Consider the following 25,310-nt stretch of genomic DNA (forward strand, 5'->3'; position numbering starts at 1 on the left):
GGTTGTCTTGTGTTGCAGCATGGCTAGCTGTGATTTCTAACCATTTTTTTTAATGAAAGGATTTTTGGTTGATGTAACCCACGGGTGTCCAAAAGCAAAGTTCATCCACACCAGACTCTGTCATCCATGTCTTTATGGACCTTGCTTTGTGCACTGGTGCACAGTCATGTTGGAAGAGGAAGGGGCCCGCTCCAAACTGTTCCCACAAGGTTGGGAGCATGGAATTGTCCAAAAGGTTTTGGTATCCTGGAGCATTCAAAGTTCCTTTCACTGGAACTAAGGGGCCAAGCCCGACTTCTGAAAAACAACCCCACACCATAATTCCTCCTGCACCAAATTTCACACTCGGCACAATGCAGTCCGAAATGAACCGTTCTCCTGGCAACCTCCAAACCCAGACTCATCCATCAGATTGCCAGATGGAAAAGTGTGATTCATCACTTTAGAGAACGCGTCTCCACTGCTTTAAAGTCCAGTGGCGACGTGCTTAACACCACTGCATCTGACGCTTTGCATTGGACTTGGTGATGTATGGCTTAGATGCAGCTGCTCGGCCATTGAACCCCATTCCATGAAGCTCTCTGCGTACTGTACGTGGGCTAATTGGAAGGTCACATGAAGTTTGGAGGTCTGTAGCAACTGACTGTGCAGAAAGTCTTTGCACTATGCACTTCAGCAACCACTGACCATTTTCTGTCAGTTTACATGGCCTACCACTTCGTGGCTGAGTTGCTGTTGTTCCCAAACTCTTCCATTTTCTTATAATAAAGCAGACAAGTTGACTTTGGAATAATTAGGAGCGAGGACATTTCACGACTGGATTTGTTGCGCAGGTGGCATCCTATGACAGTTCCACGCTGGAAATCACTAAGAGCAGCCCATTCTTTCACAAATGTTTGTAGAAACAGTCTCCATGCCTAAGTGTTGATTGTATACATCTGTGACCGGGCCAAGTGGTTAGGACACCTGATTCTCATCATTTGGGTGGGTGGCCAAATACTTTTGGCAAAATTGTGTATATTGGTTTCAATGCGAGAGAGGTTGAGGCAGTGTCAGTGCCTTTAATCCAGGGGTTTGCAATCTGTGTCTCTTTTATCCCTGTGTTGTGCCTCCAGCTAGTTTATGCTTCTGTGTACTGTCGTCACAACTCTGTCCTTGAAGGCACTGTCATGAGTCATTCAAAGTTCTGCACGAGCCATTCAATACTATAGGAGCAGTGTTTTCTGGTGAGAAACCATGACTTTTAACTTGTCATGATTTAGCTTGTTAGCTTCCTTTGTTGCCAATAAACAGTTGTAACTAGAGAAGGTGGTTGAGTGTTATTGGAACTGGTGCTGTGTTACAATACTTGAATTGCATACAAAGAAGGCATTTTTGCAAAGGTGGGCAGTATGCCTCATGATTGAATCACATCAACAAAGGATAAGTACTAAAAGCCAACCAATTACAGCCTTTGTCACGTCGCTGCCATGCAAGGTTAGACTGTATTTTAGGCGTAAGTCACGCTACACAAGAGGATTTGTAAGGGGACGACAGAGCTTGCCTTAATACAGCAGCATAAACAAATTACAGATAGAAAAGAGCAAAAGTACAGTAGCATGGAAATACCTAGTAAAGGAGAAACATGGAAGAAAATGAGGTGTGTGACAACCAGTGTTAGGCATAATGTTGTGTTACTAACACACACACACACACACACACACACACACACACACACACACACACACACACACACACACACACACACACAACTTTAACTACCCCTGGGAAATATTTAACAACAATTCAATGAAATGATAATCATGTAATCCCACAATACCCTATTTGTGGACAAGGAGAGATCCAGCCACCAAAGTACATTTAATCCCTGTATGAACTAGGGTTGTACGGTTTACCGGTACTAATATAGTACTGCGATACTAATGAATCATATTCTGTACTATATCGCCTCTGAAAAGTACCGGTCCGATGTCGGAAACAGCGGGAGGCAGTGTGCAGGTAAAAAGGTGTCTAATGCTTAAACCAAAAATAAACAAAAGGTGAGTGCCCCTAAGAAAAGGCATTGAAGCTTAGGGAAGGGTATGCAGAACAAAACTAAAACTGAACTGGCTACAAAATAAACAAAAACAGAATGCTGGACGACAGCAAAGACTTACTGTGGAGCAAAGACGGCGTCCACAAAGTACATCGGAACATGACATGACAGTCAACAATGTCCCCACAAAGAAGGATAAAAAAACACTGAAATATTCTTGATTGCTAAAACAAAGTAGATGCGAGAAATATCGTTCAAAGGAAGACATGAAACTGCTGCAGGAAAATACCAAAAAAAGAGAAAAAGCCACAAAAATGGGAGCGCAAGACAAGAACTAAAACACTACACAGAGGAAAACAGCAAAAAACTCAAAATAAGTCACGGCGTGATGTGACAGGTCATGACAGTACACCTACTTTGAGACAAGAGTTATATTGATGCATGCTTGGTTATGGTTTAAAGTCATATCCAACAATTGCGACAACGACTTTTTACTGTCAACTGAGTTTCGTTTTTTTTAATGATTTCTGCTGGTGGTGTGCCTCCAGATTTTTTCAACGCAAAAAATGTGCCTTGGTTCAAAAAAGGTTGAAAAACACTGCCTTAGACGAGCATGTGGAGGCCTGTGTGGTCCGTTAATCCACTTTGTGGAACGTCACTGCCACCTCTGGAGGCATGTTGCAGGCAGCAGGATATTCAGAAATGTCACGTCCTCAGTGTAAACCTGCTCGTGACAAGAACTGGGCGGAAACGGCAAATGTGCTAATTCAGATGTTATAATAAATAAATGATAAATGGGTTATACTTGTATAGCGCTTTTCTACCTTCAAGGTACTCAAAGCGCTTTGACAATATTTCCACATTCACCCATTCACACACACATTCACACACTGATGGCGGGAGCTGCCATGCAAGGCGCTAACCAGCACCCATCAGGAGCAAGGGTGAAGTGTCTTGCCCAAGGACACAACGGACGTGACTAGGATGGTAGAAGGTGGGGATTGAACCCCAGTAACCAGCAACCCTCCGATTGCTGGCACGGCCACTCTACCAACTTTGCCACGCCGTCGCCGTGTAAGATGTTCTCTTACAAATGCCGAATGGGTTTCTACTGGGAACACAGGCCCCTTGTGGACTTTGGCCCCTCAGTGTTGCTGACATAGTACACACGTTTTCTGGAGGTAATTTGTAGGGCTGTATCAATGCTCCATACTGAGCAAATAGTAGCAACACCCATGCTGCTGGGATATTTCCCTACTCTTGCCCTCTATACCTGTGCTCCCCCACACTCTTGATGCTGTGCAGGGAGATAACCGCAAAGCATTTATGGTACAAGTCAGCCAGAGAAGATTACATTTGATCTCCGAGGTTTTGATATCAGGTTGATATCCTAGAAGTGTAATAGCCTTGGAGTCATACTTTGATGATTCCCTTTTCTACGGATTCACTTTTGAGCAGTGTATTTTAAGAGATACAGTTGGCTAGGCTTTGTTGACAAAACTTGCTGTGTGTTGGTACAATACCTTAAAAATTCATGTACCCGTAAATATTGACACATTAGCTATACAGTAGTATGCCAGATGCATACTGTAGGACGGAGCTGGGCAAATATTTTGACTCGGGGGGTCACATTGAGAGAAGAAAATGTGTCTGGGGGGTCAATGTGTATGTGTGTATGAATGATATATACACATTTATCTGTAAAAATCGGCTTTACAGTATGTGTGTTTGGGTCCCTTTTTTGTTAGGAACACTAATACCAAAAGTCACAATGTCCGATTGAGTTCTAAAAACGTTATGACAGACCATCTCTAAAAACCGAAATGGAAATTTACAGTTTTTTACTGAAGGGACACCCAAAATGTACATTAAAATAAAGAAAATGGGATTTACAATATTAATAACTATGAACAATAAAACACTGAATATTAACAACATATGAACGTCGCTCCTCTTTTACTTCTCAGACCAGCTCCTCCATATTGTGTATCTTTTACAATCAAGCAAAACACAACAAAAATGTAACAAACAGCAAAATATGAATGCAACATGTAATAAACACCTACAATATGATATATTATCACTTTTATGCAGAACTTTTTTGTAAAAATCTGCTTCCGCATCCGTTTCTGACATACGCGTTTCGGGCTGGCTGCTCTGAAAACAAACCCCGCCCACTCTGCTTTGTTCCTCGTTTGAGCTGCTGTGACGTAGATTACTGTAATAACTCCTATAACACCCAAAAGACTGACGGTCATTTAAAAACAGCACAGCACATCATAATGGCGGTTTTGATGTTAAAGGTCTAAAAAAATTATGTAGAACGTCCAGCGAGCCGGATTGAAAATCTTAATGGGCTGCATGTGGCCCACGGGCCGTATTTTGCCCAGGTCTACTCTAGTATAATGTGACAATTATCAGTAGTTTCAATGAGTTTATATAAACATGTAGCTTTTGTTTATAATTAATAAATGTATACTTAAAAGTAGGGAAGGTGTATACATTTAAACCAATATGGCACAAATTCACGGTACCTGGGAATTGATACCGGTACTTCAAAGTACGGTACCAATTTTTGGTACTTTTGTGTGTGGTCATGTGGTAATACATGTTAATTTGTTTAATAAAACAATCTATTTTTTTATTTAACAATGAGCTGATAATGTCAACTGTGCTTTCCAGTTGTCAAACTGTATCTTGTTTTCTTACACTTCCAAGTCTTTCTTTCTTTCTTTCTTTAGTTTATTTGGAACATGAACACACTTGAAGCATAATACATCACACAATTTCATATCATTTCATTTTACATCATGCCCGAAAAGGAGTAGGAAGAAGCAAAGCTTATTTAATCCTACCCCTTTCCCACTTCAGAGCTTTTACAAATATATAGAATCATTTACTGACCTTTTTATATAATAAAATAACATCTATGAATTAGTATACACAACAGTTTTGTAATATGTAATTAATTATTTCAGTCATTATTAACATACTGAGATGAAGAATATCTTATTTTCAATAAGGTTGGAAGTATTTCTCATAATTCTTCTTCTTTGTACTTTGTAAGCACTATTATTTTGAACAACCTCTTAAACTGGATCATATGAGTACAATTTTTTACTTCTTTACTTAATCCATTCCATAATTTAATTCCACATACTGATATGCTAAAAGTTATAAGTGTTGTACGTGCATATAAATGTTTTAAATTATTTTTTCCTCTAAGGTTATATTTCTCATTTGCATGTATTAAATAACAGACTTTGCAAGCAGTTGTAATTCCAAGACATTAGATGGCCGTAGTATTGGCTATGGTGTGTTGCTGTAGTTCGGAGTAGTCTTTGCCATTAAGCTAAATGTGCCCGTCCTGTCGTTTGTTGCGCCCTACAAAGTGTTTATACTTTAAGTATTGTTCTTATACTACACACTAGCTGTTCAATTGTAATATGCATCTTAGCTGTAGATTTTCATTACCAAATTTGGAGATGTTAAAATCGCCACGTAGACTCTGGAATGCTAATCAGGAGCATGCATATGGCATATCCAATGCGAATTAGCATCGAGCTATGACATTTTTAAGACTGGATCTTTAATTTTAAACGCTTTTATATCAGGTATGCTTGTTTTTTTGGCATGAAAAACTGCAACATTACTGATGGGCAGCCTGCTATATGAATACGCCCGTTTGCCTGCCAAGCGTATGTGTGTGTATGAATGTGGACTGAATGAATAATGGGTTTTCACTTCTCACTGTAAGTCGTGTTGAATGCAGGGTCGTAGGAACCAGGGGGACATCTCCTCCCCAATATTGGAGAAAGACGCATCTGTCCCCCCCGAAAAATATACTGTGGAAGCAAGGCCGGTTCTAGGCAGGCATATATGAGGGGGCATTCAGAAATATGGAGGAGGCATTATGCTACAACACTTTTTACCTGTGCTAATACAGTATCAACATTGTTTTCTTAATTGAATGTGGTTGTTCGCTACAGTATCCGACAAGGACAAGTCACAGGTGGAGAAAATCCTCAGTGCTGAGCTCTGTAGAACTTGCACCTGGCTCGCGTGCGCTTTGAGTCACTTGAGAAAAAGCGCTATATAAATGTAATTCACTTCACTTCACTTCACTTCACTTCGCTGACAACAAGCTATCCATACACTTGGGTAAAACGGAATCCATCCTGTTTGGGTCCCACATCAACCTTAAGAAAGTCAATGACTTCACTATAAAAGTGGGTGACATTGTTATCACCAGGAAAGATGAGGTCTCCTACCTAGGTTCCATTCTAGAGGCTAACCTTTCCTGTGATAAAATGGCAACCAAGGTAATCAAAAAGGTTAACCAACGAACGAGATTTCTCTACAGAATTTCCTCCCTGGTCAACAAAAGCACCATGAGGATTCTGGCGGGAACTCTCGTTCAACCCTTTTTCGGTTACGCATGCACCTCCTGGTACCCTAGCACCTCCAAAACCCTCAAATCTAAACTCCAAACATCCCAGAACAAGCTAGTCAGGTTACTTCTAGACCTCCACCCCAGATCCCACCTCACTCCTACCCACTTCTCCAAAGTGGGCTGGCTCAAGGTGGAGGACAGAGTTAAACAACTTGCACTGAGCCTAGTCTATAAAATCCACTACACCTCCCTGATACCGAAGTACATGTCAAACTACTTCCTTAACGTAAATGACCGCCATAACCACAACACCAGGGGGAGCTCCACTAACCACGTTAAACCCAGATTCCGAACTAACAAAGGTCTTAACTCATTCTCTTTCTATGCCACATCAATGTGGAATGCGCTCCCAACAGGTATAAAAGAAAGGGCATCTCTATCCTCCTTCAAAACCGCAATAAAAGCTCACCTCCAGGCAGCTACAACCCTAAACTAACACCCTTCCCGGATTGCTAATAATCAAATGTAAACAATCAAATGCAGATACTTTTTCTTATGCCTTCAGATCTCTCTCTCTCTCTCTCTCTCTCTCTCTCTCTCTCTCTCTCTCTCTCTCTCTCTCTCTCTCTCTCTCTCTCTCTCTCTATGTCCACTACTTGCTGTCCATATCCTACACCCCCCCCCCTCCACACCCCTGATTGTAAATAATGTGAATAATTCAATGTGATTATCTTGTGTGATGACTGTATTATGATGATAGTATATATCTGTATCTGAATCAATTTAAGTGGACCCCGACTTAAAAAGTTGAAAAACTTATTCGGGTGTTACCATTTAGTGGTCAATTGTACGAAATATGTACTTCACTGTGCAACCTACTAATAAAAGTCTCAATCAATCAATCAAAACAGTGTGTGTCCAACTCTAACCTGGAGAAGTGGATTGCACTTTGTCAGGCCTCTACCTTCACAACTGTACAACTTCAAGCTCTTGATGGTAGCTCTTAAGGTCACTGAGGTACGCAGCCATCTGACCACAATAAGGAGGCAATCCCTCAGGGAGGAAACTAAAAAAAACAAAACGTAGAATTAAAGTAAAATAAAGTATCCTTCATCCACTTATCAATCATCGCAACATTTATCTTAACTTGATGGCCTAATTATTAAATTGAATGTAACCTTAAGTAAGACTTCACACATAATATTTACAACATAGAAAAATATAGTCCTCTGATTAAAAATACAAAAAATTATCCTTAAAATAGTTCATCATGAGGTCAGCTGATTCATGCCTCAAAGTTTCTGTATTCTAATCTCCACTCATTTACACAGAGAAACTCAACAGCACTGCCCACACTCCATAGTAAAGTTTTTTTTCAAGTACGGACTAACTAACCAGGATTCATCAGTTCCCCCTGTTCTTTTAAATTCTATTAATTTCATTGTGTTCTCTGAGCAGTAAGCATGTGGACACCTGCAGCGTGAGGAAGTTCACATTGACGCAAACAATGGTAGCCTACATATTTGTTTAAACAGGAAGCAGGAAATACACACAGCTTTAATTTACAGTACTGTAGATGTCATGTTTACTTGGGTGTGATATCATGTGCGATACAAAAAGTCCTGCAGCGTGTTTACTTGTGTGTAATATTATGTGCGATACAAGCAGTTCTGCAGCGGGTTTACTTGTGTGTGATATCATGTGCGATACAAGCAGTCCTGCAGCCTGTTAACTTGTGTGTGATATAATGTGCGATACAAGTAGTCCTGCAGCGTGTTTACTTGTGTGTGATATAATGTGCGATACAAGCAGTCCTGCAGCCTGTTTACTTGTGTGTGATATCATGTGCAATATAAAAAGTCCTGCAGCGTGTTTACTTGTGTGTAATATTATGTGCGATACAAGCAGTCCTGCAGCGTGTTTACTTGTGTGTGATATCATGTGCGATACAAGCAGTCCTGCAGCGTGTTTACTTGTGTGTGATATCATGTGCGATACAAGCAGTCCTGCAGCGTGTTTACTTGTGTGTGACATCATGTGCGGTACAAAAAGTCCTGAAGCGTGTTTACTTGTGTGTGCTATCACGTGCGATACAAGCAGTCATGCGGCATGTTTACTTGTGTGTGATATCATGTGCGATACAAAAAGTCCTGCAGCATGTTTACTCGTGTGTTGTATAATGTGCGATACTAGCAGTCCTGCAGCGTGTTTACTTGTGTGTGATACAAGCAGTCCTGCAGCGTGTTTACTTGTGTGTGATATTATGTGTGATACAAGCAGTCCTGCAGCGTGTTAACTTGTGTGTGATATCATGTGTGATACAAGCAGTTCTGCAGCATGTTTACTTGTGTGTGATATCATGTGCGATACAAGCAGTCCTGCAGTATGTTTACTTGTGTGTGATATCATGTGCGATACAAGCAGTCCTGCAGCGTGTTTACTTCTGTGTGACATCATGTGTGATACAAGCAGTCATGCAACATGTTTACTTGTGTGTGATATCATGTGCGATACAAAAATTCCTGCAGCGTGTTTACTTGTGTGTGATATCATATGCGGTACAAAAAGTCCTGCAGCGTGTTTACTTGTGTGTAATATTATGTGCGATACAAGCAGTCCTGCAGCATGTTTACTCGTGTGTGATATCATGTGCGGTACAAGCAGTCCTGGAGCGTGTTTACTTGTGTGTGATATCATGTGCGATACAAGCAGTAATGCAGCATGTTTACTTGAGTGTGATATTATGTCCGATACAAAAAGTCCTGCAGCGTGTTTACTTGTGTGTGATATTATGTGTGATACAAGCAGTCCTGCAGCATGTTTACTTGTGTGTGATATCATGTGCGGTACAAAAAGTCCTGCAGCATGTTTACTTGTGTAATATTATGTGCGATACAAGCAGTCCTGCAGCATGTTTACTTGTGTGTGATATCATGCACGATACAAGCAGTCTTGCCGCATGTTTACTTTTGTGACATCATGTGCGATACAAGATGTCCTGCTTGCGTGTCTATTCGTGTGTGATGTCATGAGCGATACAAGCAGTCCTGCTGCATGCTTACTTGTGTGTGATATCATGTGTGATGTAATCAGTCCTGCAGCGTGTTGACTTGTGTGTGATATCATGTGCGATACAAGCAGTCCTGCAGCCTGTTTACTTGTGTTTAGTGTCATGTGCGATACAAGCAGTCCTGCAGCATGTTTTCTTCTGCAAAGCTGGACAGCCAGTTAACATCTAAATGTCTTCCAATTAGCATACAATTTTTTCTATTTTACTCATTTACAAAAGGTGAACATGCTTCGCTATAGGCTACTAGGAGATAGCAGCTACACAACAGCGATGGACACAATAGCACACAAGCTATACTTAAGTAACAATCATAGAACAATAAAAAAGCACATTTATCAATATAAACAAGTATCAAATAATTATAGTTGCATATTACTTACACGTACAAAGTCTCAAAGGCAGAACCGTATTAGAAAGTATTCAGCAACAAACGTGTCCGCATCCTTCAACTTACTGTCATGAGCTTACCTTAACAATTTTTTGTGATCACTCTGTGTCGCCAAAAACAATTGCCACTCTCCTTCAACTTGAAGACAGCATAAATCCATTCCAGACGTTAAAACAACTAGGTTATTGTTTTTCATACCTACCATTGTTCTCTGTTTGACTCATTTCCCTTGGTCAAACCTTTTCTAACATTCCACACTACTAAATAATATAAATACTTATGATTCCTGCTGTTATCGGATCGTATTAATATCGGTATCGTATCAATAGTGAAAAAGTTTGGGACACTTAACACTCACACAATCAACAGACACTGTTTGGGGAACATTGTGTATGTATGTGGGTGTGAATGCGTGCGTCCCCCTCTCCCCCAACGTTGAACGTGTTCCTGCGGCCCTGTTCGAATGTCTAGAAAAGCGCTACATACATCTATTCCATTATTGCTATTATTAAGTGCTCGAGTCGGTGACATCACATGCAACACATGATGAAATTATGATTTGTTTTTTTCTCATTTGCCTACTTAGCGCACACATGTATTATGATAACCCGTAATTATACCAGGATTACTAAGAATTAGGGATGTCAAAAATAATGAGTTAGCTCATGTGATTAAGCATAAAAAATAGCTAATTATCGCATTAATTATTTATAATCGCAGATATTTAACCTAATTTATTTGACTGTACATTCTATGTTATATTAACTATGTAGGGTTACCTAAAAGGTGTGTATTGTTAGACAGTCAGTAATCAGGTCATTGCATACATCTGTGCAAAGATGAGTGAGTGGGACTCAGATCGGTGTGCTCGCTGGTTAATTTCACATCAAAACACACCCTGGTGGAACTTAAAATACAACTCTCACCAAGTTTTGAGCAAATTAATGACGTGCATTGGATGACATTCTGACAATAACATTGCATTTTTGTCGAAATGTTGGCACTTTTTTAAATTTGACTTAAAATATGCAAGTGAGCAATAACCTGATCATGATTAATCCAAATTCAAAAGTGTGACTAATCTGATTTTTAAAACATCATTTGACAGCTAAGGATGTATACTTCCATCAGTTGAAGTTAGTACATAGAGCAGTGGTTCTTAACCTTGTTGGAGGTACCGAACCCCACCAGTTTCATATGCGCATTCACCGAACCCTTCTTTAGTGAAAAATAAAATGTTTTTTTTCAAATTCAAGACAAAGTTATATGTTTTTGGTAACACTTTAGTATGGGGAACATATTTTAAGTAACCAAGACTTAATTTAGAGTTTTTTGGACACTAGGGGAACATATTCTAAGTAACAAAGACTTAATTTAGAGTTATTTGGTTAGGGTTAGAGGGTTAGGGCCAGGGTTAGAGGGTTAGGGTAATAATAAGGCCATGCCGAATAAGGCATTAATAAGTACTTAATAATTACTAGTTAAGAGCCAATATGTTACTAATTTGCATGTTAATAAGCAACTAATTAATTGTGAATATGTTCCCCATACTAAAGTGTTACCATGTTTTTTTTACTGGTGCACAAAATGAACCGTGCATGAACATCACCTTGTTCAAACAACAAAACCAACACAGTGCATAAACTCACAACAAATTACACACCTGCAAATCAGTCTGACTTCTGCTGTTGCCGTATCCGTAATACGCCGATAGGGAGATGTTTTTATTTACACGATGAGTCGGGTGTGTCTTGACCTCCGCCGAACCCCTAGGGTTTGATCGAACCCAGGTTAAGAACCACTGACATAGAGACATGGGGCGGTATAGCTCGGTTGGTAGAGTGGCCGTGCCAGCAACTTGAGGGTTCCAGGTTCGATCCCAGCTTCTGCCATCCTCGTCACTGCCGTTGTGTCCTTTGGCAAGACACTTTACCCACCTGCTCCCAGTGCCACCCACACTGGTTTAAATGTAACTTAGATATAGGGTTTCACTATGTAAAAGCGCTTTGAGTCACTGGAGAAAAGTGCTATATAAATATAATTCACTTCACTTCACATTACCCATACGGATTTAGTTTTATTACTTTAGTTCTACAATTCTATTGTCCTATGTTTGCTTTGTTTTTTACTGTTGTTTTTTCTGATTTGCGACTTTTTAACATGCTACCTGTTTAATGTTTGTGAATGTGAATTAGTCATTTGTTGTCTTTTTCATTTGCTGACAAATTGATCAGGTACAAGAGTGGGTGTCTTTGAAATGTTTTCCAACCCACAAAACATCTATGCAACAAGTTCAGGTGAAAGCTGTTGTTTATTTTGAAGCAGGTGTTTGTTTGGCATCCACTCCTGGTTGGTCTTTTTGGAGAAATCATGGTATATGTCAAAATCAAACGCAAACAATTCTTTTTTTTTTCTGTCAACAGGGAGAGGTGGTGTCACATGACCCAGCAGGAAAGGGACGACCGCTCCAAAATGGATGAAAACATTGCTTTTGGCCAGCTGGGGTAAAGTAGACCACCACTTTATTTAGTATGGAGTTGACAAGTAAAACAGGAACATTGGGCTTTTTGATACAGTGTCATATCAGTTGTTCAGTAAACTTTGCTGTGTGGTAAATGCCACACCTTGAATCTACATCACTTTTTTTATTCAGTCACACTGGTACAGAAAAGGTGACAGAAAGTGTCTTTGTGGCCAAGATCACCAGTGGTGCCTCTAGCAGAAATATATATAACACTAACATACTAAATGTATGAAGCAGCATTGATGCCTGCAGTTGTTCAAAAAGGAGTACCTACTCAGAGGAGATAGGTTATTAATTACAATATGTATTATATATACATTGTATAATATATACAGTATATATTATATTTTATATTGCTACTATGGTACATTTTTAGTCTACTTTATACATTTTGTTTTTGCCCTCTTTTTGTGCCCTTGTATGCATTATCCTTTCCTTCCTTTCCCTGTCCATCCTTTGTAACTGAGCTACTGTGTGGAACAATTTCCCTTGTGGATCATTAAAGTTTGTCTACAAACCCCGTTTCCATATGAGTTGGGAAATTGTGTAAATATAAACGGAATACAATGATTTGCAAATGATTTTCAACCCATATTCAGTTGAATACGCTACAAAGACAACCTATTTGATGTTCAAACTGATAAACTTTTTTTTTTTTGCAAATAATCATTAACTTTACAATTTGATGCCAGCAACACGTGACAAAGAAGTTGGGAAAGGTGGCAATAAATACTGATAAAGTCATCAAACACTTATTTGGAACATCCCACAGGTGAACAGGCAAATTGGGAACAGGTGGGTGCCATGATTGGGTATAAAAGTAGATTCCATGAAATGATCAGTCATTCACAAACAAGGATGGGGCGAGCGTCACCACTTTGTCAACAAATGCGTGAGCAAATTGTTGAACAGTTTAAGAAAAACCTTTCTCAACCAGCTATTGCAAGGAATTTAGGGATTTCACCATCTACGGTCCGTAATATCATCAAAGGGTTCAGAGAATCTGGAGAAATCACTGCACGTAAGCAGCTAAGCCCGTGACCTTCGATCCCTCAGGCTGTACTGCATCAACAAGCGACATCAGTGTGTAAAGGATATCACCACATGGGCTCAGGAACACTTCAGAAACCCACTGTCAGTGACTACAGTTGGTCGCTACATCTGTAAGTGCAAGTTAAAACTCTCCTATGCAAGGCGAAAACCGTTTATCAACACCCAGAAACGCCGTCGGCTTCGCTGGGCCTGAGCTCATCTAAGATGGACTGATACAAAGTGGAAAAGTGTTATGTGGTCTGACGAGTCCACATTTCAAATTGTTTTTGGAAACTGTGGATGTCGTGTCCTCCGGACCAAAGAGGAAAAGAACCATCCGGATTGTTATAGGCGCAAAGTTGAAAAGCCAGCATCTGTTATGGTATGGGGGTGTATTAGTGCCCAAGACATGGGTAACTTACACATCTGTGAAGGCACCATTAATGCTGAAAGGTACATACAGGTTTTGGAACAACATATGTTGTCATCCAAGCAACGTTACCATGGACGCCCCTGCTTATTTCAGCAAGACAATGCCAAGCCACGTGTTACATCAACGTGGCTTCATAGTAAAAGAGTGCGGGTACTAGACTGGCCTGCCTGTAGTCCAGACCTGTCTCCCATTGAAAATGTGTGGCGCAATATGAAGCCTAAAATACCACAACGGAGACCCCCGGACTGTTGAACAACTTAAGCTGTACATCAAGCAAGAATGGGAAAGAATTCCACCTGAGAAGCTTAAAAAATGTGTCTCCTCAGTTCCCAAACGTTTACTAAGTGTTGTTAAAAGGAAAGGCCATGTAACACAGTGGTGAACATGCCCTTTCCCAACTACTTTGGCACGTGTTGCAGCCATGAAATTGTAAGTTAATTATTATTTGCAAAATAAAAAATTAAGTTTATGAGTTTGAACATCAAATATCTTGTCTTTGTAGCGCATTCAATTGAATATGGGTTGAAAAGGATTTGCAAATCATTGTATTCCATTTATATTTACATCTAACACAATTTCCCAACTCGTATGGAAACGGGGTTTGTATATACACATGAAATTAATAAAAAAATCACTTATCTTTTCTCCTTTTATTTATAAAAACTAAATGTATGTACTGCAATGGTTCTATCAATGTTGTCCTAGCTAGCAGTCCCTCCGTTAAAATCCTTAGGTGGTGGTAGTGGTGTAGGCGAAGAGCCATCGGAGCCTGTGTCTCTCTTTACTAGCTTTGTCGAAGCATGTTGCTTTTGTAGCTGCTTCAGCAGATTTTAATTGCTGTTTTGGGCAGTAGATAGGATCTTTGATCCAAGACACAACTTACATTTAACTAAACTGTTCTTTTCTTTGTGCTCGACAAAAAAAAAGTAGTGAAAATATCTCCATGTTAAGAAACTCGGCTTCGGCTCTGCCATGATGTCTTGTTAGTAGACACAGACACGCCACGCCCCACACACACCCACACACGGCGCACCTCTTCTCTTCCTTGTGACACAGGAAGAATAAGAAAGACGACACCGCAGCAATAAAACACACTCAGATCTTCTCAGTTTCTAGCCGATACTATATAAAAAATAACGTAAAATAACGCAGTAACGCATCATGTAGTAACGGAAACTGAGTTACTGAATATAAAAAATAACTCGTTAGACTACTAGTTACCGCCGAAAATAACGGCTTACTTTGTAACGCGTTAGTCCCAACACTGTTGACAACAAACAATTACTTACAATGTCTGCTCTCCGATTTAGGCTGGTAAATTCAGAATAGTCCACAAGTGTCATGATCCGTTTCCCGGATCATGTTTTGTTTAGTTTTTGACTCCCTCAGTTGTGTTTTCAGCACCTTTTGGTTTTTGTGTTTTTGGTTACCATGAGTGCTGATTAGTTTCACCTGCCTCTGATTAGTACTGGACGCTCACCTGCCCCCGGGCACTAATCAGAGAGCTACTTATTTCAGTTTTTTTGCCACAGTCAGTCTGGCTGTCTTATTTGCTCAATGCAACAGCTACGTCGTTACCTCTTGCTTCCTGAGCTAAGCTTTGCCATTTTTTTTCTTTGCTAAGCTCTCCTGTTAGCTATTTCCTTGGCTTCCCGTGCTATCGGCACGCTTGTTTTGTTTGTTTGTGTCCTGACTGATTTATGAAAAATAAGTCACTGTCTTACCTGCACCTTGCCTCCGGAGTTTCCGTCTGCATGTTGGGAAAGCGATCCACGCTTTCCCAACATGCGACCACGACGTGACAACGGCTAAAAAAAATTATGAGAACAAACTATCATGTTGCTTAGTCTTTTGAGCGAAGTCGGCGGGTCCAAGTTGAAATGTTGAGTGATGTAGAAGCAGAAGGGATAGCTCCAATCATCTGCATTGCAAGCTCCCTAAAACGAGCCGATTATTACAAATTAGAATGCAAAAAACCATGTTCTTGTCGCTCGTAAAGATTGTGAATGGATTGCAGTTCCCCTTTAGGGTATTATTTACAGTATAATATTTTTTGTATTTATTTGTTTAATATACAAAATCAATCTGTTTACTTATTTATTGCACATTTTGTATTTTATTTTTCTTGAAAAAAAAAAAGAGGTGAACAAATAGAAAGTAAACAGACCATAATTGCTGAGGTTTGCAGTTTAAATAACATATGCTTCTTACTGCTGCTTTTTAGTCGGGGTGAATAGTGCACGTGTAAACATATTATGTTCCTTAGTACAACACTGTTAAGCATATTTAAAATAAACAAAATGTTACATTTGAACGCTGAACAACATTGTTTTAGATAGCTAACAAATTGTTACTTTTACAAGTTGTTAATTAATTAATTTCCCAGGGTTCGGTTCTTGGCCCTGCACTCTTTAGTATTTACATGCTGCCGCTGGGTGACATCATACGCAAGTACGGTGTTAGCTTTCACTGTTATGCTGATGACACTCAACTCTACATGCCCCTAAAGCTGACCAACACGCCGGACTGTAGTCAGCTGGAGGCGTGTCTTAATGAAATTAAACAATGGACGTCCGCTAACTTTTTGCAACTCAACGCTAAGAAAACGGAAATGCTGATTATCGGTCCTGCTAGACACCAACATCTATTTAATAATACCACCTTAACATTTGACAACCAAACAATTAAACAAGGCGACTCTGTAAAGAATCTGGGTATTATCTTCGACCCAACTCTCTCGTTTGAGTCACACATTAAGAGTGTTACTAAAACGGCCTTCTTTCATCTCCGTAATATCGCTAAAATTCGTTCCATCTTGTCCACTAGCGACGCTGAGATCATTATTCATGCGTTCGTTACGTCTCGTCTCGATTACTGTAACGTATTATTTTCGGGCCTCCCTATGTCTAGCATTAAAAGATTACAGTTGGTACAAAATGCGGCTGCAAGGCTTTTGACAAAAACAAGAAAGTTTGATCATATTACGCCTATACTGGCTCACTTGCACTGGCTTCCTGTGCACTTAAGATGCGACTTTAAGGTTTTACTACTTACGTATAAAATATTACACGGTTTAGCTCCAGCCTATCTCGCCGATTGTATTGTACCATATGTCCCGACAAGAAATCTGCGTTCAAAGAACTCCGGCTTATTAGTGATTCCCAGAGCCAAAAAAAAGTCTGCGGGCTATAGAGCGTTTTCTATTCGGGCTCCAGTACTCTGGAATGCCCTCCCGGTAACAGTTAGAGATGCTACCTCAGTAGAAGCATTTAAGTCCCATCTTAAAACTCATTTGTATAATCTAGCCTTTAAATAGACCCCCCCTTTTTTAGACCAGTTGATCTGCCGTTTCTTTTCTTCTCTCCTCTTCTCCCCTGTCCCTTGCGAGGGGGAGTTGCATAGGTCCGGTGGCCATGGATGAAGTGCTGGCTGTCCAGAGCCGGGACCCCGGGTGGACCGCTAGCCTGTGCATCGGTTGGGGACATCTCTGCGCTGCTGACCCGTCTCCGCTCGGGATGGTTTCCTGTTGGCCCCGCTGTGGACTGGACTCCCGCTGATGTGTTGGATCCACTGTGGACTGGACTTTCACAATGTTATGTCAGACCCACTCGACATCCGTTGCTTTCGGTCTCCCCTAGAGGGGGGGGGTTACCCACATATGCGGTCCTCTCCAAGGTTTCTCATAGTCATTCACCGACGTCCCACTGGGGTGAGTTTTTCCTTGCCCGTATGTGGGCTCTGTACCGAGGATGTCGTTGTGGCTTGTACAGCCCTTTGAGACACTTGTGATTTAGGGCTATATAAATAAACATTGATTGATTGATTGATTGAAATCACTTTTGAGAAAATAATCACAAATCAACTTGTGTTTTTAATTGATATCTTGTTCTCTTTTGGGTATTAGAATATTTTCAAAGAACAAGTTTGCTTTTTTTTGCATGTAAATTATACATAGCCTGTGCCTCCTAAAAAAAGTGCAGTGACATATCTATTTCTTAAGTTATTTATTTTATTATATGGTGTAAACTTAAGTAAATAAGTAAATGGAGTAAACTTATGAATGTGTTTGTTTTTGCAGGACGTTTACTCACAACATGGTGGCATTTGGGCTCAGTGAAAAACTGTGCAAAGATTTTCTGAAGAAGCAGGCTGTCATTGGAAACCTGAACAAAGGTAAAAACATTTAACACTTGTTCTTAATTGGGACTATTGTGGCAGTGCCATTTAGCAAACTGTAGAGTTTCCACAAGGGGGAGTTATCAGACATCTTATGACTACACATCAACTATTATTTCCACGGTAATGTTATTTTTCGAGGGGCAAAAAAATGGACGTATGGGTTTTTTGAATGCTCTTTAGAGCTATAAACATACTTTACTTCTGACATATCCACTCTTTTATAATAACACTGCAAACAACCAAAAGTTGCAGATACTGAATGATTGTTTTAAACAGTTTTTTTCCCCTGCTGGAGCTGAATACTAATATCTAATTTGACTGTGGTTGATCTTTGCAGAGCAGTACAAGTTGTTAACTGACCACATTGAGAAGATGGCGACAGAGTGAGGGTGAGGACAACGTGTCGAATTTCATGGTCTCCAGCCTGATCATGAGCCATCTCAAATCAATGTCACGTGACCAATTGAAATACAACACACATCACTGCAGGGGGGTCCTCGTTTGACGAAATCCTGTGTTATGAATTTCCCTGTTTACCAACGCACTTTCTTCATTATTAATACCGTACAAAAAGAAAAATAACTAGTTCCGGGCGCGTGGTGGAAGAGGATGTACAAGGAGTAAATGCATAGTCGCGCTTGCTACACGGGTTGAGAAAGGAGACTGTCACTTTTGTTCTTTTTGATTGACCTTTTGACTTCAATCTCCAGCATGAGGCAGACCCTTCTTGGGGCAGTGTGTTTAAAAAAAAAAAAAGAAGGCAATTATTTTTTTTAGATAGGATTAATCACACTATTGACTCTTTTTGATGACTCATAATTCATCACAGGTTTTTACTTGCTTGCATAAATTAAATTAACTTAAAGAAGACCCTAATATTTGGACACAGATGCAATTTTATCGTCAGAATGTCATGCAGGAAAATTTTTCAAATGTTTTGCGTGAATATATGCTCAAACCTTGATCAAACGTGATAACAGTTCTATCTAAAGTCCAGTAGGGTCGATTTAAAGTGAAATTTGCCAGTTAGTACACCAGTCGGAGTCGGACGTATGCATTGACCTGATCACTGACCGTATAACAACACACACCTTTCAGATAACCATCCACAGTTAAGGTAAAATAGCATCTAAGCTCAAAATAAAATGGTGTGATTAATTTGCGTAATTACATGATTAATGCAAGATTTTTTTTGTGTGATTAATCACAAGTTCTTATTTTTGACAGCCCTAGAAATCAGACATGCTTGGTTTAAGTCAGAAAAATGCCACAACCATCATAAAGTATCTTTGGACACGTGAAAGGAACTTCTATTATAAAATAGTGTAGTGGACTCATTTTTGAGACTTCCTCAAATACCCCCGTCTCTCCGTCCAAGTATGCAAGACAACCACAGGGGAAAAAGTAAGGAGTTGGCCTTGCACTATTTAATTCAGTTCTTGTATATAATCTTTTTATTACAATGTTTTAAATGTGCTTCAATTATTCTGCCTCGTGTGACTGCCTTAGTCGTAGGACTGGAACTCGTTCGTAGCGTCAGGACCACCTGTACTGTCAACTGTGCCAAAGTTGTAGCAGAGCTCAGTCGTGCTCTGATACACACAACATCAAAGTTCATGTGTAAACTCACTTCTTTGCAAAGTGGAAAAAACGTTTCTGCTGTAAAAAAAAAAAACATACAACAAAGCTCGCCATAGACTAGAACAGGGGTCGGCAACCCAAAATGTTGAAAGAGCCATATTGGACCAAAAATACAAAAACAAATCTGTCTGGAGCCGCAAAAAATTAAAAGCCATATTACATGTGTCATGAGATATACATGTAATTAAGAGGACTTAAAGGAAACTAAATTAGCTCAAATATAGCTACAAATGAGGCATATGCGATATGTACATATAGCTAGCCTAAATAGCATGTTAGCATCGATTAGCTTGCAGTCACGCAGTGACCAAATATGTCTGATTAGCACTCCACACAAGTCAATAACATCAACAAAACTCACCTTTGTGCACTCATGCCCAACGTTAAAAGTGTGGTGGACAAAATGAGATAGAAAAAGTGGCATAAAACACGTCCTAGAAAGTCGGAGAAAGTTATACATGGAAACAAACTATACGGCGAGTTCAAGGACCGCCAAAATTAGTAGGACAAAACGGCGCTCGCCAAATACTCGAATCAGTGAAGCATGTTTAATATAAACAGTGTGATTTATAACAATTAGCGAGGTTTATGTCATGTTTGTCCTCCCACAGAAAACATTCTGAAACAAAAAAATTGATTTTTTTCCCCTCATCTTTTTCCATTCTTCATACATTTTTGAAAAATCTCCAGAGAGCCACTAGGGCGGCGCTAAAGAGCCGCATGCGGCTCTAGAGCCGCGGGTTGCCGACCCCCGGACTAGAACCATGTGCAGTATGCAGTGAAATAACGTTTTTACCTGCTCAAGAAATGACTGAAACTGTACATCTTCTGTGTACTTTAAAGAGAAGACTGTACGTTTCATTTTAAGTGGCATTTAAAATGGGGAGAGGTTTAGTCTGCAAACCAACTTCAATGCTCAAGAATAGAAACATTTAGAAGATTGAAACTTGATTAATACTATTCAGTATCAATACTGATGGAGGAAAATAAGGATCTCATTACAGTATTTACTTGTTGACACGTGACTGTTGGCAACAGCAGGAGATAATTGTATTTGAGAAGAGACTGATGGCGAAGTGGAGTACAAAACTGTGGAGGACACATGGGACAATGCATTGAATGCAGATCCTGCCCTATTTTATTTTTATTCAGAGCGGTACTGAGCAGCCGGTAGAGATGTATGCCGTACCACTTTCCAACTTTACACATTTTTTTAACCTGTGTTAACAATTCATTTCGTGGGATCACAAATACATTAGAGCAGGGGTGCCGAAAGTGGGGCCCGTGTGCCAAATTTGGCCTGTTGAGTCATTTTGTTTGGCCCACCACAGGATGGGAACTTAATTAAATTTATCTTTAGGTTATTTTGTGTTTCACACTTAAAATTCGAGGTTTTCTGATCCAATATTGATGTAGGTTATCTGTGTGATATCAGCAAAAGAAACACGTATCGGATGATATCGGCTTAAGGTAAAATCGCCAATAAAAGCGCTTCAATACAAGCACTCTTGCAGTGCGTTAAGTTGTGTAAACCTGGACAGCCAGTTCACATCTACAGTAAATGTCCTCCAAATAGCACACAAGTTAGGTCTTTTCTTGGTAGTTTAGTCAAGTCATTTACAAAAAGTAAACATGATGGGCTATACTGTCAGCTACTGGGAGCCAGCCGCTACACAACAGCTAAACACACGATAGCACACAAGCTAAACATCCCTAAAACGTGTCCTTAATTGAACAATATTGCACTCTAAAATACTACATTTGTCAACATAAACAAGTATCAAATAATTATGGTTTACAATACGTACAAATACAGGCTCCAAGTGCATTAAAGTACCAATGATTGTCACACACACACTAGGTGTGGCAAAATTATTCTCTGCATTTGACCCATCACCCTTGATCACCCCCTGGGAGGTGAGGGGAGGACTGGGCAGCAGCAGTGGCCGCGCCCGGGAATCATTTTTGGTAATTTAACCCCCAATTCCAACCCTTGATGCTGAGTGCCAAACAGGAAGGTAAAGGGTCCCATTTTTATAGTCTTTGGTATGACTCGGCCGGGGTTTGAACTCACAACCTACCGATCTCAGGGCGGACACTCTAATCACTAGGCCATTGAAGTAGAGATGTAGTAACAAGTGTGTCCACATCATTGAACTTGCTACGTAATGATCTTAACTTAAAGAATTAGCACTCCACTTCAAATTAAAGATTAATAATAAATAGTATAATAATTTTCATACCTACCTTCGTTCTCTGTTTGACTAATTTCACCAAACATTTTCTAACATTCCACAATGCAAATTAATACAAATATTTATGATATTTGGCTTCATCCTGCTGGCATCGTATCTGCTCAATATTGGTATCGACCAATACTTAAAGGGGAACTGCACTTTTTGGGGAATTTTGCCTATTGTTCACAATCATTTTGAAAGACATGACGACGGATGGATTTGTTTTAATGCATTCTAAATATTAAATAAATGTGAATAAAGGTCCGCTTACAGCGGCGTCAATGGGAGTTCCACTATTTTGCCCATAAAATTCAATAAAAAAACATTCAGAAACCGCCAACAATACTCTATTTACATTTTGTGTCTTGAATATTAACTAAGTATTAGTGATATTGTTATTATAAGCGCTAACGCAGACAAACTATTTATAGCGGCGCCGTGATCACTTCCTGTGTGTCGCTATGTTTACATCATCGAGTGGTCTGCTGTTTCCTTGCTTCCCTGCGCCCTGTAAGTGTATTGTAGATTATAAATCATGCATTTCACCTGGACATGAGACGTCTGGGTAGGTAATCCAACAAGTTGGTACACTTTGGCAGCCATTTAGGACCTGGGACTGGCGAGAATGACACAAAAAGACGTTTGGTCCCTGCTGCCCCCCCCCGTTTCTTTGCGAGGATTATGAGTAATTTTTCATCTAAATGGTTATATATGAACATCCTATCAGTCGGCATCCTAATGACTGCAGACATTGTACAGTAAGTGATGTTTTATAATGTTTGTTGGCTCTCATAAAGTCTGCAGTGAGTAATAATCAATGATGAAGACTAAAAAAAAGCAAACGTAATGCGTTTTTTAAATTAATGCGCAGCGTATGCTTAAAATGACCCAAATACGTAAATATTAAATGTTATTACAAATGTCCCCGTTACTACATTACTTATATACTTACATCATGTACAGTATATAAAACCTCAATGGAGGTGTTTGGATGTTTTATTAGGGGCTTTTGTAGGCGGAATTGCGCGGCTCCCATAGGCTCCATTGAAAGCAGATTTTTGATCGCATTTATTTAATATTTAGAATGCAAAAAAAATAACATCCATCGTCATCATACTTGCCAACCTTGAGACCTCCGAATTCAAGAGGGGGGGGCGGGGTTTGGTGGTAGCGGGCGTGTATATTGTAGCCCGGAAGAGTTAGGGCTGCAAAGGATTCTGGGTATTTTTTCTGTTGTGTTTATGTTGTGTTACGGTGCGGATGTTCTCCCGAAATGTGTTTGTCATTCTTGTTTGGTGTGGGTTCACAGTGTGGCGCATATTTGTAACAGTGTTAAAGTTGTTTATACGGTCACCCTCAGTGTGACCTGTATGGCTGTTGATCAAGTCACTTATGTGTGTCTGTAGAAGCCGCATACGCCACGCTGTCTATAACGAGAAAAAGTGGACGCGACGACAGTTTGTAGAGGACGCTAAAGGCAGTGCCATCATAGCACGCCCTCAATATTGTTGTCCGGGTGAAAATCGGGAGAAATTCGGGAGAATGGTTGCACCGGGAGATTTTCGGGAGGGGCACTGAAATTCGGGAGTCTCCCGGAAAAATCGGGAGGGTTGGCAAGTATGATCGTCATGTCTTTCATAATGATTGTGAACACTAGGCAACATTCCCCCCCCCCAAAATACAGTTCCCCTTTAAGGCTCCAATATCGGCAACGTATTGGGACACCCTTACTTACAATTGCTGTCTTTCGCCCGTTGGCACATTTGCACTTTGGCCTTTGGAGGCAAAATGTTTGGACACCCCTGCATTAGAAGCATATTTGGATTGAATTCTAAATGACATGAACATTCAGGCGCTCAAATTTGTAGTTACTCTCTGGCCTACGTGATAAAATGTAACATTTATCAGTGATAGATGTAAATCTCTTTGTCTCTAATGGCTCACTAAAAAGAAATCGAGCCAGCAATCATTTGTTTACCTATAATTTTCCTCTTTTTATGTGAAAAGTTGAGCTATTTAGAGCATTTTTCCGCTGCATGCCTACGTGTTTCTATTCTGCCAACATTTTATATAAAAATCCAGTTATTTCTTCCTAAGCGACTGACTAAATGTGTGTATTGTAGCAAGGTGGTCTGCACTGGTCAGTGAGAGGAGGCTATATTGCACAACGTGTGTTTTTGAAGGCCAGTTGCAAACCATTTCAAAGCTGATGTAATTGAGAATACTGTAAGGCTTCATTATGCTACAGCCGCCCCTTCTGATGGCGTCTTGGTCCTGTCGAACTGAAATTTTGCAATTCTCTGCCATAATGCTAGGGGCAGTGCAGAAGATGTTTGTTTTAAAGAAGGGCGCTCTCACAGGACTAAAAAACGCTGACAAATCACAGCTTTGCCGTTCATAGCGCCGTTAGATTTCTTTTGGAGGTGAACATCAAGCTCCACCAGACTTTTGGAGCCATGACGCTGTAGCCCAATGAAGGCTTTAATGAGGAGCATTTTCACAGACTTGATAAAGCTTTTGTATACGCATATACAGTCAAAAGTTTACACACACTTGTAAAGAACATAATGTCATGGCTGTGTTGAGTTTCCAATAATTTCTACAACTCTTATTTTTTTGTGATAGAGTGATTAGAGCACATACTTGTTGGTCACAAAAAACATTCATGAAGTTTGGTTCTTATATGAATTTACTATGGGTCTACTGAAAATGTGACCAAATCTGCTGGGTCAAAAGTATACAGAACTTTCCTCCAGAAGGTCTTATCTTTGTCCATGAGATGTCAGATGAAACTAAAATGTAGCGGTTTGACCACAATACCCAGCAATATGTTTGGAGGAGAAAGGGTGAGGCCTTTAATCCCAGGAACACCATACCTACCGCCAAGCATGGTGGTGGTAGTATTATGCTCTGGGCCTGTTTTGCTGCCAATTGTACTGGTGCTTTACAGAGAGTAAATGGGACAATGAAAAAGGAGGATTACCTCCAAATTCTTCAGGACAACCTAAAATCATCAGCCCGGCGGATGGGTCTTGGGCACAGTTTGGTGTTCCAAAAGGACAATGACCACAAACGCACATCAAAAGTGATAAAGGAATGGCTAAATTCAGGCTAGAATTAAGGTTTTAGAATGGCCTTCCCAAAGTCCTGACTTATGCTGAAGAAACAAGTCCATGTCAGAAAACCCAACAAATGTTGCTGAATTTCACCGATTTTGTCAAGAGGAGTGGTCAAAAACTCAACCAGAAGCTTGTGGATGGCTACCAAAAGCGCCTTATTGCAGTGAAACTTGCCAAGGGACATGTAAGCAAATATTAACATTGCTGTATATATATATACTTTTGACCCAGCAGATTTGGTCACATTTTCAGTAGACTC

General features: G+C 40.1%; 1 protein-coding gene across 5 annotated transcripts in view; it reads left to right on the forward strand.

Annotated features, from left to right (window-relative positions):
• kiaa0513 (KIAA0513 ortholog) overlaps positions 1-24,544 on the forward strand; it is a 54,080-nt gene extending 29,536 nt beyond the window's left edge. For all 5 annotated transcript variants that reach the window (XM_062036188.1, XM_062036190.1, XM_062036191.1 and 2 more), the window contains 3 exons: positions 12,310-12,390; positions 17,954-18,048; positions 18,392-24,544. In XM_062036188.1, the coding sequence (XP_061892172.1) occupies positions 12,310-12,390; positions 17,954-18,048; positions 18,392-18,441 (226 nt within the window). In that variant the 3' untranslated portion in view covers positions 18,442-24,544. The remainder of the gene's footprint in view (positions 1-12,309; positions 12,391-17,953; positions 18,049-18,391) is intronic.
• The last annotated feature ends 766 nt before the right edge of the window (positions 24,545-25,310 follow it).

Source organism: Entelurus aequoreus, linkage group LG24, assembly GCF_033978785.1.
Source record: "Entelurus aequoreus isolate RoL-2023_Sb linkage group LG24, RoL_Eaeq_v1.1, whole genome shotgun sequence".
Taxonomy (NCBI): Eukaryota; Metazoa; Chordata; class Actinopteri; order Syngnathiformes; family Syngnathidae; genus Entelurus; species Entelurus aequoreus.